Source organism: Varanus komodoensis, unplaced genomic scaffold (assembly GCF_004798865.1).
Source record: "Varanus komodoensis strain SLA01 unplaced genomic scaffold, ASM479886v1 scaffold60, whole genome shotgun sequence".
NCBI lineage: Eukaryota > Metazoa > Chordata > Lepidosauria > Squamata > Varanidae > Varanus > Varanus komodoensis.
Window position 1 is genome coordinate 1293802 of NW_025336223.1, and position 16189 is coordinate 1309990.

The window sequence follows — 16189 nt, forward strand, 5'->3', positions numbered from 1 at the left end:
TCCATTTCAACTGCGACTGATTTGTTGTCCTTCATCAGGACAGCAAGACTGAAACATTATTTTACAAACAGAGAGATGTTTGATATCTCTCATGTTCTATATTGTGCCAGGTCCTCTCTTAATTCTCTAGAATCTGGGTGTTGCCATTCACAGGTGTTCAAGAATTTGAAAAGAGGGAAGAGCCAACAATGATGCAATTTGTATAAAGTTGATAACCAAGACACTACATCCTTTGGTGCAAGGTACAGATATAATTATCAAATGTTAGACAAATGAGAAATGATTAAATAGACAATATTGTGAAAATGAAGTATTTAGACAACTATCAGAGGAAACATTTTACAAATCTAACTAAATCACCCCAAATTATATAAGTGGGTTTCATTGAAAAGACTGGCAATGGTTATAAAACCCCCCCAACACTTTTTTGTTTGTATAAAGATGGTCCATGCATTCCAGTGTTTCACAGCTTACTCATTATTTACAAAGGGGTACTCCAACCCTGTGGTAGATTTATTGTTTCAGGTAGTTCATCTGTTCTACTTGGTATACAGGATTTAAGAAATTTTGTTCCGAGAAGTGCTGAACCAAAAACGTCACCCTAATTTTATTTGTTCATTCCCTGATGGAGGTAGAGAAATGCAGTTCATGGCCCCCACAACTTCGAATATACCTAGAAACAGGATGAGAGCACCACGCCTGTTTGCATTGCTGCTGCTTTCTTGTTCATTCCACAGTGCTTTGAAAATGAGTGGGGCACTTTGTGATTCTTCTTACTCCAAACAAAGAGTGCATTTATACCATTCATAATTAATTTAACTTTTAGGAACAAGACCTGGAACTGCCTGTTTGGTTTCTGGTTATACTGAAACCTGGAGAACATGATAAGGTTATTATGCAGACATGAAAAAGACCCACAAGCATCTTCCTGAGAGCAATCATATAAAAATGAGCTCAGGATGCATTAGCTCTTCCAAATTTGTGGAACCAGAGAACATTCTCTTTGGAAGAAAATACTCTTCATGTGGTTATACCAATAATATTTTCACCACAGAATAAATATCTTGCAAACTCACCCTTGAATGACTGTCTCTCGAGATCAGAGTCCAGATGTATTGGAGGAACAAGGTAGGAAACTTGACCATGATGTGCCTGTCCTGTGGGCAAACAAATTATATGAATTTCTGATAATCAGATTCAGATTGGTAAGGATCTCAGTGCAGAATCCTTAAAACAATTAGATTTGGAGGGCAGGACTAGAAGCAATGGGTATAAATTGCAGGGAAGCTGGTTTCATTGACACATTGGGAGACACTTCTAATGGTAAGAGCTTTTGGAAGTGGAACATACTGCCTTAGAAGGTGGGGAACTTCATGAGGGGCATTTACACAGGTCAGGGATCTTGGGGTTCCAAGATCTTATACTGAGCAGTGGGTTGCCCTTGAGCACTTGAAAGGTCCCTTCCAACTCAGTGATGATATATTTACCTTTAAAAAAGGAGGGCTATGGATATCCTATGCAGAATCGAAGGAGAACAGAGGCAAAGGTCCCACCTGGCCAAACAGCTAGACGTGTGTGTCAGCCTTCCCCAACCTTTTGTCTAACTTTAGCCTACAGCAGCCTTCCCCAACCTAGTGCCCCTCAGAGGCATTTGGACTGCAACTCCCAGAACGCCCTTCCAGCAGAGCCATTGACTGGGAATTCTGGATGTCACAGTCCAAATGCCTCTGGGGGCACTAGGTTGGAGAAGGCTGGTCTAGAGAAGGGGTGGAAAACTTGTAGCTTTCCTATGATCCCTCATCATCAGATTTGCTGCTAGTGGTTTAGTTCAGATTTTATTGACTGCCCTCTGCACTGCAAATAGCACTTCAGAGGCATAATGCATTCATAACATCCTTGGTATAGTGGTTACTTTCAAAATGAGCAAAATGAACACCACTCTTGTGTGGCACCGTCATGCACAGCACTGGCATGACCAGGCGGGTTCCCCTCAAGGTGATGGGTCGGGGCCAGTGAATGGGGTCACTAGGAAGCTGAGCCACCTAGAAACCCTTCATGGGGCTGGTGCTGCAGCTCTGCCAAAGAGCTCATTTGCATTGGATGGCAGAGTGTCTGGAACAGAAGAAACCCTTTATCTCCCAGCAGAACTCGAATGTTATGAAAATATGAACAATCACAATCCTTTCACTTTTGGGAAGCACAGAAGGAATCTCCTCTTCACCCTGCTTCATTCTGTGAAAATGATGTTTCCCCCTCTTTCGTTTCTCAGCCTCAATTTCTTTGGGTGGTGGGATAGGTGTATCATCTCCTCCATAAAGTTTATTTATTTCCTTGCCAGGAAACTGTTAATTAGGATTTATACGAAATATTTTGAATACATGATGTGCTATATAAATGGTGATTAATACGTAAATATCTCAAAAAGATTTTTTTCTCTCCAATCTTTAATCTGTTCATATATTTCTTTCCAACCCTCTAAGGTTGGCCAATATCATTATTTCCAAATAGCTGATGGTGGGTTGGTGAGGCTGAGAGAATAGCAACTTGCCTGAGGTCAGCTACAGTGCTTGGGGCTGCAAGGAAGTTGAGTATGTCATCCACTGTCCCAAACTGACTTTTCCATCTGCTTAACCTGTCCAGAAACTGGGTCAGACAAGTGCCAATAGCTGAACAGCCAAAAATGCTCCCCAGAAACAACAGAGCAACTAGCTAGCCCCAAACTCCAGTTACTTCACTTTCCTTTCCCACAATTCAATCAGGTGTTTTTTCCTTCTGAACAAAGTCCAACCTGTTTTTGCTTCCAGCTATACAAGAACAGTTACAAAGTGGATACAAATATTACAAAACAAATACATCCCCCAGTACAGATAAAAATGCAAATCAACAAAAACTCACAGTAGGTTAATTGAAAAAATCTACAAGTTAGCCATGTTTAAAAACCTGAAATAAAAATATGTTATAATCTTAACAAAGCGGTTTCCATGTAAGCCCATGAAGTTCAAAACATCAGAAGATTGCTAGATTGGGGAAGGCCTCCTTAGGGAACCTGAAATGTATTTTATATAACCTGGTTTGCTCAAAGAATCACCTTTAAAATAAAAAGCATTTAAAAGTAAACTCAGTATATTTATAATTATTGTCTGCTATACTTTGACATTTAGCACACTAAACATGTTACTTGTGTAAGCAAACTGTATTTACATTTTAGGTTCCTAGTTGCTTTTTGACCAGGGGGTTCATCTACAAGAAGTCCCCGAAATGTCTGAAGCACCTTAGCAGAAGAAGCAGGAAGAGCTGGAGGCAGAGGAAGACTGGTTTACAGCATCTGTTCCCATTCATGAGAAATTTTACTTGAGCCTCTTAACCTGTTTGTGCTAAAGTTTAAGGGGATCTGGTCCAAGGGAATAGCTATTGAAGTTTTGTTGGGAAAGGTTGCCTTTCCTACTGGGAATATTCACTAAGTATATTTAATTTAAAAAGCTGCTGGTAATTTCTATCCACTGTTTGAAGAATGAGATTTTATTCCCATTGGTATATAACTTTCTTAATAAATATTTTATTTTTAGATGATTTTAAAAGGTTGTCTCTATGGGTGATGTCAACCCCATACCTACACCATAGGAACCAGGCTATGGAATTTCTTTTGGGAAGTGTAGATTCATTCTGGTGGCAGCAGTTAAAGGTTTCATAAGTGAGGTAGCATCTCTTAGTGGGATAATCTAATTAGGAACTTTATTAAAGCTGTGAGTGGGTTATATAGCCTGACAGAAAAGAAAATAAGAGAAGAGAAGCATAGACGAAGTAACTCACATGCCGTTCAACCACATCTAGTGACAGTAGTAGAATCTGCAAGACTTTTCCATTTTCCTGTGGCTGGGTCAAGCTTAGTTCTGGGACAAACTCTGGGGCAAGTCCAGCAAAGTCAGATCAGAAACACAGTATTACTGGGTAAAAGGAGGGACAGTCCAAAAAGCAGGGTCCAAATCGAACACAGGGATAGCAGAAGTTCAGGATACAGGAGTATGAGAGAACAGTCCAAAAGCAAGCAGGATCAGGAAAACCAACTTGCAAGGTACTGGGAGCTAAAACAAAGGTGTTGCTTTAGCAGGTCTCCCTGCCTAGTTCTCAGCTTTTTAAGCTGGAGCTTAGAGAACCCTACTCAGGACAAAGTTGCTGCAGGTACCCAACACAGAATGGTCATAGCTGAGTTGCTAGACTAAGATGCACCCACCCTCTTCAGGAGCAATGGTCACCTCAGCAGAAGAGAAAGGGTATCTTTAATGGAGATGGGATGGAGAAATTCCTGAAGAGCAGTCACTGGGCAGCAGCACCAATTGAAGGTGAGACTGGTGGAGGATTTTTTCACAGAGAACAGGAGCGAAGCTCAAGCTGTGGTTAGTAGTGCACTGGCAAACCACAGGGGTGAAAGGAAAGTCAGTGTTGCACAATACATTGCTGCACAATACATACAGAGAATGCGAGAAGTATGATGGCAAACTAAAACCATAAAGCAAGAAAATGAATGCTAGTGTGAGCAAACTAAAGTGGACTGGAATGGTACATTTTTCAGTCAGAAAAACACAAAGTGTTTTACTTTGAAAATGACAAACTCAGAAGAAATGGAGTGGCTTTAATACTGAGACAAAATGTAGCAGAGGCAGTAAGGCATTATAATGCAAAGTCAGATTGAATAATATCATTCGGAATTCTTGGAACCTATCAGCATAACCCTCATTCAAGTCTATGCTCCAATGACAGATGCTGAAGAAGAAATTAAAAACTTTTAGGCAAGTGTCCTAATGTTAAGAAACCGGTAACACACCAAATCAAGGCATGCTGATAATCACAGATGACAAAAACAACAACAAAAAAGATGTTGATTGCAAGAAGAAATATTATAATGGCCAGTACAAAGAAATAAAAGAGAATGACAAAAGAGAAACAAAACAAGAGATCTCTTCTAGAAGAGTCAAGAAATCAAAGGAAAATTTTGAACCTAGGTTAGGAATGAACCATACTATCTGACCAGGAGAAAACACAGGAAGAGCGGAAACAAGATAGGACTCACTCCTTGGAAGAGGACTCCTATGTGGAAGAAGCTGCAATATTAGAAAGAGAAGCTGCTTTGAAAGGACTTGGAAGGAATAAAGCACCTGCAGTAGATAGGTTACCCAGCAGGTTATTCCAAGCTGCAGAGATTGCATAGGCCCAAATTCTGACAAGATTATGCCAACAAACACAGAAGGCAAAACAATGGCCCACAGACGGAAAATGTTCAAAATTTATTCCATTTCCCAATAAAGGGGATGTTAAGGAGTACAGTATAGGACCATTGCAGTAATTTCCCATGCAAGCAAAGTGAGGATCAAGATGCTGCAACAAAGAATTTTACCCTTTATGGAATGGAAAATGCCTGAAATTTAGGCTGGGTTCTGAAAAGTAAGAGGCATATATTGCAAATATATGTTGAATTTCAGAAGATGATCATTCTCTGTGTTATAGATTATAGTGAAGTGTTTGTGTGAATGATGAGAAGCCACGAATGATCCTGAAAGAAATGGCTGTCACCTGTAAGCTACTGTGAGAACAGAATATGGAGAAACAGAATGGTGTCCTTTAGGGAACTGCTGCAGACAAGCGTGCATTCCCTCTTCCTATCTGTCCAATCTGTCTGTGGCATAAGGAAAGCTGGATTAGGATCAGAGGAAGAAGGTGTGAAAATTGGTGGAAGATGCATCAGTAATTTGTGATATGTAGATGATACCATATTACTGTCAAAAAGCAGCAATGGATTGAAATGTCTCTTGAGGACAGTGAAAGAAAAAAGCGCAAAAGCAGGACTGCAGCTAAACATTAAGAGAACAAAAACCATGACTACAGAAGAATTACAGAACTTTAGTGTTGTCAATGAAGAAATCGAAATTGTGAAAGATTTTACATATCTTGGCTTAGTCATCAGTTCAAAAGGAGGCTGCAGCCAAGAAATCAGAAGATGAATGAGTTTTGGAAGGGGAACAACAAAGGAACTAGAAAAGATAATCAAGTATAAGCAGGGCTTTTTTTTGTCATAGAACGCACCGTAACGGCGTTCCAGCACCATTTTTTCCAATGGATTTTACGAAGTGATTTTGAATCGCTTGTCCGGCATAGCAGATCAGCAGCAAACATCATTAACATGGTGCCTGTGGGCTGCTGATAGTGAGGGTGCTGCTCAGCTTGGGATGCTGCTCGGCTTGGGATTGGTGAGTGTGGCCATGTACTGAGTGCTTACTGCCGGCGGCGACCATTATGTTTATGTATGTGTAGAATGACTGGCTTTATGTGTGTGTAAAGTGACTGGCTTTATGAGTGTGTAGAGTGTGACCCCAAGATATGAGTTCTGGCACTTTTTTTTTTTTAACAAAAAAAGCACTGAGTATAAGGATTTTTCATTGGAGACCAAGACCAAGATCATATACACTATTGGATTCCCCATCACTATGCATTAGTGTAAAAACTGGACACGAAGAAATTTGATAGTTTGAAACATGTTAAGGGAGGAGAGTTTTGCAAATTCTTCGAACTGATCCCATTAAAAGTTCACCCTTTTAGGTATCTTGACCCAAGAGCTCTACTTGTGGAAACCAATGATGTGCAGGCACAGGAACAGCCAGGAGAAGAAAATAAATTTGTACTCACTGATTTCAAGACCCATTAGTCAGAAAGTGGGACCCTCCCTCAATTATGTACATCAGTCTGCAACCTCCAGAACATACAATGCCTTTCTCATCACTTGGTCTCTCCTCACATCAACCCACCTAAGCAACGCTCTAAACATTCTAAACTGGCCAATCCAGAGCCCTGGCAAGAGAAAAAAATCTTGAACTGTTTCCCTGAATACCCCTAAAACTAAGGGCACAGTCTTTAGAAAAATCTTCCCTTGGGTAACAGATTCTGCAAGAAAAACGTATGATGGAAATATAGTGCTCCATTTGAGTGTGGTTTTCAGAAGGCTGCGTCCAAGAATAACTCATCAAAATCAAGTAGTGTTGTGTCCTGAGGGATGGGCAAACCTGTCAAGCTCCATCTCACTCAGTATCATATTATTCCACCGTAAAGGCAGTTTGGTTACCTGTAACTGTTGTTCTTCCAGTGGTCATCGATGCATTCACACATATAGGGGTGCTGCACCTGCGAAGATTTAAAAGCTTTAATGGTTTTTGGTGGGAATTCCGCACCCTCCCCACCCCCCATAGTATAAATGGTTGGAGTGCCTGCCCCTTGGCCAGTCAGCTGAAGACTGTCTGTTCGCCCTCAGCTGGAGCTGGCCAGGATAGAACCCTGCTCCATAAGGAAAGATAGAAGCAAATGGAACACCTAGTCACCAACGCTGAGTGGGGGTGGTGGGCGGGTTGTGTGAATGAACGGATGACCACTCAAAGAATGACAGTTACAGGTATGCGACCTGCCTTTCTTCATCGTGGTCTCCGTACATCACACATACATGGGTGACTAACAAGATTACCACACCCGGAGGCGGGACAGTGTCCTCACTAGAGAACTGTAGATAAGATGGCATGGCCAAAGGAGCAGTCCTGTCTAGCCTTGATGTCTAAGTGGTGGTGCCTTGTGAATGTGCATAGAGTAGACCATGTGGCTGCTTTGCAGATATCCTGTAGCGGAATGCCCACATGGAATAAGAGGTAGGTCCATTTTGGAGAGGTGCTGGCCAGTTCAATCATCTCAATGATCCATTTCGAAAGTCTTTGAGTGCTGATGGGAGCTCCCTTGTTGTGTTCTGAGTATCTGACGAAAAGCCATTTGGTTTTCCTGAATGACTCAGTTTGGAATCAATAGAATGCTAAACATCTGTGGATGTCCAGGCTGTGTAGAGAGCACTCGATCAGTGTCAATGGAGCAGAGAAGTAAGCCAGTAGAACAATGTCTTGATTAAGGTGAAAAGGCGTCACCGCCTTAGGCGGAAAAGCTGGGTTGGTACGGAGAAGTACTTTCTCCTTGTGGAAATTGAGGTATGGAGGGTCAATGCGAAGAGCACACAGTTCACTGGCTCTTCTGACTGATGTGACAGCAATGAGGAAGGCTGTTTTCCAAGAGAGAAAGTGGAGATCTGTGGTAGCCAGTTGTTCAAATGGAGGTTGGTGAGAGCCTGTACAACGACAGAGAGGCTCCACATCAGGACAACCAATCAGACCGGGGGTTGTAGGTTTTGCAACCCTCATAGGAATCGATGTACAAGCTGGTGAGAGAATACAGACGAACCTCCAATGCATCCTCCATGATGCGAGATGGCTGCGATATACACCTTAATGGAGGAAGGTTGAGAACCCCATGGTGTAACGAGAGTAGGAATTGTAGAATGTTCTTGATGGTGGCAGATTGAGGTAGAAATTGGTTAGCAGTGCCAAAGGAGGTGAAGCATTTCCATTTGGCATTATAGGAGCATTGTGTGTTCAGTCATTGTGCAGTTTGGAGAATGAACTGAATGTCCAGGTGAAAATCTATTGGATTCAAAGAAGGCATTGGTACTGGGGTCAGTACCAAGAGTAGTGGTGGCCTAGAAGTTTCTGATGTGGAAGCAATTGTAGACAACGCAGACATTGATCCCGAAGGAGGTGTAGCTGTCGAATCCGAAGGGGTTCTCGGTACCAAAGAAGAAGAAACAGTCAATTTCAAAGATGAGGACAGAGGGGCAGTCAATGTATGAGCCAGGCAGTGAGACTTAGGGATCGCAGGTCTAGATGCCATACAGCACCTTGCTCTTGAGTGAGAAGGTGAGGTATTTGAGGCAGATGTAGAAAGTCATTGTGTGATAGCTGAAGAAGAGTAAGGAACCAGGACTGGCGGGGCCACCAGGGAGTGATAAGGATTCTGCAAGCATTGTCTTGCTGGATCTTGGTTATAGTCCTCGTTATTAGCAGAATTGGAGGGAATGCATAAAAGAACTTGTTCTCCCATGAAATCATGAACACGTCCCCAGTTGAGTCCAGACTGATGCCCACTCTGGAGCAGTACATCCTGCAGACAGAGTTGTCCCGAGTTGCAAACAGGTCCATGGTCGGTGTTCCCCACAGTTGAAAAAGATGGTGACAGACTTGTCAATCTAGCTCCCACTCATGAGTCATGGACATGTGCCTGCTGAGGGAGTCAGCTTCCTCGTTGTTGATGCCCGCAAGATGGACAGCTCGAGGAGTGATCCTGTGGGCAATGCACCAGTTCCATATGCGGAGGGCAAGGTGCGCTAACAGGACAGATCTTGTTCCGCTCTGCTTGTTTATGTAGAACATGGTCACAACGTTGTCCGATGCAATCTGGACTGTGTGGTCTTGAAGGATTGTCTGAAAGGAACGTAGTGCTTTGAAGACTGCCAGCAATTCCAGGTAGTTGATATACCTGGTGATCTTGTGTCCATGCCAGGTGTTTTGGATCCAAAGAGACATGCAGTGGGCACCCCATCCAGTCAGGGAAGCATCAGTATAAAGCGTCACAGTTGGTTCCGGTGCACGGAATGCACTGCAAGAGGTGTTGGTATTGATAGTCCACCAGGACAGAGTTTGGAGAACTGATTGCGGAGGTTGTAATAGCTGGTTTGGTCGATTGTGGTCTGGATGAAAATTGCAATTGAACCACAGCTGCAAAGCTCACATTTGCAGTCCCGCATTTGGCACCACCGTTACCGTGGATGCTATATGACCGAGCACCTGTTGAATGGAGTGTACAGAGACAGTCCGTTGGGCAGTAATCCGTCGAATAGAAGTTATCACTCTTTCCTGTTGGTCCTAAGGTAGGAAGGCTCATGTACGAAGAGAGTCCAAGCATGCTCTGATGTAGTTGATGACCTGAGAGGGAATGAGGCATGATTTTGCAGTATTAATACAAAGACCCAACTGGTCAAGCAGGGAACAGGTGACATTGATTGAAGTCAATAGGTCATTTCTAGAAGAGGAGACAATGAGCCAATCGTCCAGGTATGGGTAGATGTGGATACCCTGCAGTCTGAGGTGAGCACATACAGGAGCCATGCATTTCGGAAAGACTCTTGGAGTGGTAGTGAGCCCAAAGGGAAGAATGTTGTATTCATAGGCATCGGTACCAACACTGAACTGCAGGAGGCACCTGTGAGCAGGATGGATGTGGATTTGGAAATAAGCATCTTTCAAGTCCAGGGATGCGAACCAATCCTCTTTCCTGAGCAACAGAAGTATGTTCTGGAGCATGGTCATTCTGAATTTTTTTTAGCTTTGATGTTTTTATTAATTCCATGTAAGTCCAGGATAGGGCGAAGACCCCTGTCTCTTTCAGTACCATAAAGGACCTGGACTAGAAACTGTGCAGTCCTTCAGAGCAATTAAGTTTACGAATTGCTCCCTTAAGAAGCAGCTCGGTGACTTCTTCCAGGAGGGCTGGAGAGGCTGCTGTATATCGGATCAGATCTGAAGGCGGCATACTTTCAAACTTGATTTTATATCTGTGCTCTACGATGGTAAGAGAAATGGGATATCCTGCTCCTGAACCTTGTACATCGCCTCTAAATGTCAAGAGGTAGGATGAAGGTGGGTCAGCAACTGCCAGGTGTCAGTTATCGGCTGTTGAAGGGTGGTGATGAATGGTAAGGTGATAAGCGTTGAATCTTCTTTATGAATGTTGTATATATTGTCTTGACTCGCATCAATGCACTGTTGAACATCGATCTCGAGTGATTTAGTCATCCGTGCCAGCAGTTTGGAGAACCGACCGTGTGAGTTGCCCAGAGGAACGGGACCTTGCATGGAGATAATAGCATCAGGAGAGTTGGAGATCTGTTGAGACTCCTCTGAATCCGAGTTGGATTCATAAGGTGGACTGGAGGAAGACCTGTCTGGAGACATTGGTGGACGGGTGAGCACCGCAGCCCATCTCAATGGGGCATCCCTCAACAATGAATGAGGGGTGAAATGATGAGGATGTGTTGGTGGTGTTGGGTAGTATCTGTATGGGGGGATAGAAATTCCACGGATAAGGTTGTTCCATGTGCTTGGGGTTGAAGTTCCCATAGGGCAAAGGCACCCAGTACCGTGATGGTTGCGGTGCGGAAGGTTGGGGAGGTAAGAGGGACAATGGGCAACAAGGAGCCCTCGGAGAACCTTCCGGAGACGACTGCCTGGCAGGTGTAGGTGTTGGCGATCTCGCAGGTGGGTGGTCCATTCCCAACTGGGGTGGAGATTCAAGGATTTCTCCATCAGAAATGGAAGCTTGAGCCAAAGGGTCAAAGCGCTCGGGACTGGAGTGTAGAAAGATGGTGATCCACAGGGGTGATGCTGGAGGTGTCATCTGCATAACTGACTGGAGGCTCGGCAGCTTGGTCGGTACTGAGACAGGCACAGCACTTGCTTCTGAGGGACTTTGACACACTTTTTGTGCCGAAGCTCAGACTTTTTGGGTCTGTCTTTCTTAGGATGCTTAGGTTTCAAGGGTTCCTTGGATCCGACATGCTTCCACTTCTTATGTTTTCTTGGAGGAGAATGAGAGGAATGCTTTCCATCCGTACAGGCCGAATCCCTTTTGGATCGGTGAGAGGAGATACTTTTAGCCACAGAAGAGCTGGTTTCCGCTGAAACCTGTTTCATGGCGACCAAAGCTTGGTCCCACAGCATCTTGCGCAGCTGGTTTTTGTGGTTTTTGCACGTCTGCCTGGTAAACAACTGGCAGTGGCAGCATTTATCAGACCTATGTCCCTCTCCAAGGCAGAGGAGACATAGAGTATGTGGATCAGCGGGAGACATTTTGGCTCCACACTGAGTGCACTTGCGGAAAGCCACCCGCTGTGCCATCGAGAAGAAAGAGGCAATACAGCGATAAGGAGATAGGCATAATTTTAAGGTTACGATGATAGAAGGGTTTTGTTTTGTTTGGAAGGGAAAGAGGGGGAAGGGGGAAGAGACTAAAGTGAGGGGTTCAGTAAGGGCGAACAACGGGTAGGGTTAGATTGAGATGTGGAAGGAGTGAAGTTAGAAGTTTAAAGTTTAAGGTTTATAAAAGTAATAATGCGAAAGACAAGGAGACAAGCAAAAAGCCCCAAGGCACGGCAAACAGGGGTCACAAGCAGACTGGTGAAAGGGCAGGCACTCTGACCATTTATACTACCAGGGGGTGGGGGGAGTTCCCACCGAAAACTGTTAAAGCTCTGCACAGGCGCAGCACCCGTATGTGTGTGATGCACGTAGACCATGACGAAGAAGCCTTGTTTCCTACTCAGACTGAGACATTTCTTTCTCCTGTGTACAAAGTCCTGTAAAGTTTTCAAATGCACATAAGCTTGTAAGCAAGTGTTCATGAACTAAAGCATGCACATTTTCCTATATGCATTCTTCATGTTTTTGAATGTAGTTTTGTTCTGTTCTGTAAAATGTATCACAAAAATAGAAAAGTATAAATTTCTGGTGGCAAATGATGATGGGGTGCACGTTCAAATTCAGGAGGTGGACACTGGGTAATCTCACAGTGGAACAGAAACTAAAAAATCTATCACTACCCCAACCATTGAAGAATGGAGAACTAGATTAGCAGAATATGCAGTGATGACAATGCAAACTAATTATGTGCATAGAAGATCATTAGTAGAATTTAATGACAAATGGAAATTTTATTATACTTAGCATGACTAATGAAAGTTCAGGGGAATTTGGAAGGTTAAAAAGAAAGCAGTAGAATTTGCACTGCTTCTATACATCATCAGCAAATCTGTTGATGTATAGAAAAATGTTTTTTTTTTCTTTTTTTCAAACTCTCATAGCGTGGGGAAAGATATGAAGAGAGTCAGTTTTGGGGGTTGCAATATATAGGCTGTATTTGTTTATAATTCCTAGGCAACTTTGTTTATTTTGTTCACTTTAGTCTGTTCTGTGTATATTAGGTTTTTTTAATTCTACATTTCCTTCTATGTAATTGTATATATTAAGAAAATAAAATACCACCCCCCCCACCAATCATTCACTTTTCCCAGTCTCTATTGGCCTCCCTCTCACTGTTTTCACCCTTAGAGTTAACTAAAGAGTTTCCAGCATTTCAAGCTGAATGGTACTTGTGTAACCTATTTTCTCTAACAACTTCAATTATTTATTAAATTTGTATTGTTTTATAAATGGTATTTTAAGTTCTGGGCCTTTGATGCTAGACCGTCACTGTTCCTTGATGGTCTGGCACAAAAGCGGTTCCAAATGGTACAACTGACTCATAGAGTAGGATCACCTCCTTCTTCCCTCCCTGCTAGATTTTATGAACCAAGAGGGGCAGGCAGCCAGTGTGGATGTGGCTTTATGAAACTGTCCAAGCACCTTGTCAGCACCATTGAGCTGCACCAACTGGAACTCCTCCTATAAAACTTGACCAGGCTGTGCTCTGGGTCGCTCACCTGATTCAACTGCTAGAGCACTGGAGTTTAAGACCTGGTGGATGCAAGATATCTTATTCTGGAAGCAAATATATGACAGCAGGCTTCTAAAAGGTCCTTGGTGCCAGTTTGTCATAGGTCCAGAGGTGTTACTTCTTTGCTGCTCTCAATGCTTCAGATATTCTTGCCTGTAGGGACATACTAGGGCTCTGTTGAATCAACTAGGAGCTTTTCTCGCTCTGAACTCACCATGGAATGAGTGATCCAATTCCTAACTGAATGCAACTCTCCATCCTGGTTTCTTTTCCCACATGTAAGATTTCTTTAGTGGTCAAAGTGGTATTAGAAAAGGGAAATACCATGGAGTGCATTAATTTATGCAAGTACAATTTCATAATAAAATAGAATAGAATAAAATAAAATTCTAGAATTTCATTATTTTAAATTTTACTTAAGATCCATAAAGTCACTATCCCTACTGTTCACACACCAGGTTGTCCTATTGTTTCCAGCAATGGCTATTTTCTAGAACCCCAGCACAGTTTGTGGACTATTATTTTTAAATCATTTATTCCCTCTGTGAAGTTCTATGGGCATGTTTCCATGCTTTTCCATGGGGATCGTGGCCATCCTCAAAGGGTGGGAAGAGTGTGGGGCAAAGGGTGCCTCTGCACTCCTCTTGCTCTGCAAATCAGCTGCATGTCCTGTTTCATCTATCTACATGCAGAACTCAGCAGCAGGAAGGAAGGAGGCTGGGGCGCCGCCGGGAGATTCTGTGCCTTGGCAGCACTGGGCTCCACTTCTGAGTGGGAAGGTGCAACTTGGAGCCCTGCACTTAGCAGGGGGTTGAACATGCTACCTGCTGGCCGCCTTGGCCCCTTCCAACTCTACTCTTCTGTGATTCCCAAAAGCCCTTCTCTGAGTTCAATCTTATGCATGGTCCTTCCATGCTGGCTGAGGGTGAGTAGGCGAGAGGGATTCCTGCCTAGACGGTTGGAATGATTTTCTGACCTCAAAGGTGGGATTCCGAAAACTCAATGGCTACCCAGACTCCCTCTATCTATAAGTCACAGGACGGTGCTGGTTCCTTTTAACTACAATATACGTCATTTTAATTGTTAACAATATTTACTTATTTATCTGGCCAGGGTGACTTCTTTTCTTTTCTTTTCTTTTCTTTTCTTTTCTTTTCTTTTCTTTTCTTTTCTTTTCTTTTTTCTTTTCTTTTCACTTTTCTTTTATAACTTCTTTCATATCGTTTATATTTTTTATTTATTTTATATTATTAATTTTAATTTTATATTGTTATTTTTATATTGTATTTTATTGTGTTGTAAGCCGCCCCGAGGCTTCGGCAAGGGGCGGCATAGAAATGTTCTAGTAGTAGTAGTAGTAGTAGTAGTAGTAGTAGTAGTAATAATAATAATAATAATAATAATAATAATAGCCCACTGATAAGAACACTTCCATCTGTTATGATTCTGACCCATTCTTCTGAGAAACAATTTACTGTATCATCCTTTTCAAAGAATTAAATGCAGTTGTTCCAACAATCAAACCTCTAGAATCACATAGTTTAGTACATAGCTAAACTTGTAGATGCTGAGGCTGTGCAGTCAGCGATGGGCAAGAGTAGTACATACGGATGATGGAACTTACTGTCTCCACAAGAAAAAGCTAACAGCAGTAGGAATGTGAGTCTTGCTATTTGATCCAGTCATCCAAAATAAAAGGAAAATGTGCATAAATCCAACAGGCCATCAGTACAAGATCTTACCTGTTTTCCAAAGGAATGAGAGCTCTTGCAGGTGGGTTGGCACATAATAGACCACACAAGCTCTGGGGTACATGACAGAACCCACAGCTTGTCAGGCATCTAGGCCTGCAGGTCATCCACACAGTCAATGCAGTTATTGGAAATTTGCTTTAAAAAAACAAAACAAACCCCTGCCCTTTGATCATTTTGTCAGTGGTAAAAATACTTTTTTAACATGTAGCAGTACAGGGATTATTTATGTTCGTCCCCATGTAATCAAATGTATGTGGGTAAAACCCTGAGGACTTTAAAAGTGAGGATAGGGGGACATCGGTGTGATGTGCAGCATCAAAGCATGACTGCTTCTTCAGTTAAGTGTTTCTTGAGAAGTGGCATACATGCAAAGCTCAAATACTTAGGCCATCTAATGAGAAGGAAGGACTCATTGGAGAAGACCCTGATGCTGGGAATGATGGAAGGCAAAAGGGGAAGGGGACAGCAGAGATTGAGGTGGCTGGATGAGGTGGGTGTGGGGTTGTGTGGACTCAGGGGTGGTGGAGGATGGGAGCACCTGGAGGAAAGTTGTCCATGGGGCTGCAAAGAGTTGGACATGATTTTGAGACTAAACAACAACAAAGCATACAAGGAACAATATCCTCTTTCGGCCTCCTATTTGGGGCTCTTGAAAGGGGATACATAACAATGAGAAACAGCAAAAAAGATGGGAGTTTTATTTTTATTTTTTATTCTGGACACTAGGGAACTTAATGAGGACTTTTAAAATGAGGACAAGTCACAAAAAGGTTGTTCCACATGAGTGTAAATGATAAAAGTGATAGATTTTCTGTTTTTTGACATATTCTGTCTGTGAGTGGTTCCTTCAAGTTTCAGGCAACAGCTTTTGGATTCACAGCTGGAGAAGATCTCAGCAGTCCACACTTATCTCATCATTTGTTATCCGTGAGTTCTTATAAATAGTGTTGGCAGCAAGTCAATTGTTTATTGCAAGCTGCTGTACCAAAGAAGTGCAAAAATGCTGAAACCTTTCAAGGTCAATAGCTTTCCGG

At 42.7% G+C, this 16189-nt stretch overlaps 1 protein-coding gene across 2 annotated transcripts in view; it reads right to left on the reverse strand.

The window, feature by feature from the left end:
- The window catches only part of ADGRL3 (adhesion G protein-coupled receptor L3), a 394878-nt gene that overhangs the window by 194901 nt on the left and 183788 nt on the right, over positions 1-16189 (reverse strand). For both annotated transcript variants that reach the window (XM_044449737.1, XM_044449736.1), the window contains one exon: positions 1077-1157. In XM_044449737.1, coding sequence (XP_044305672.1) covers positions 1077-1157 — 81 coding nt within the window. The remainder of the gene's footprint in view (positions 1-1076; positions 1158-16189) is intronic.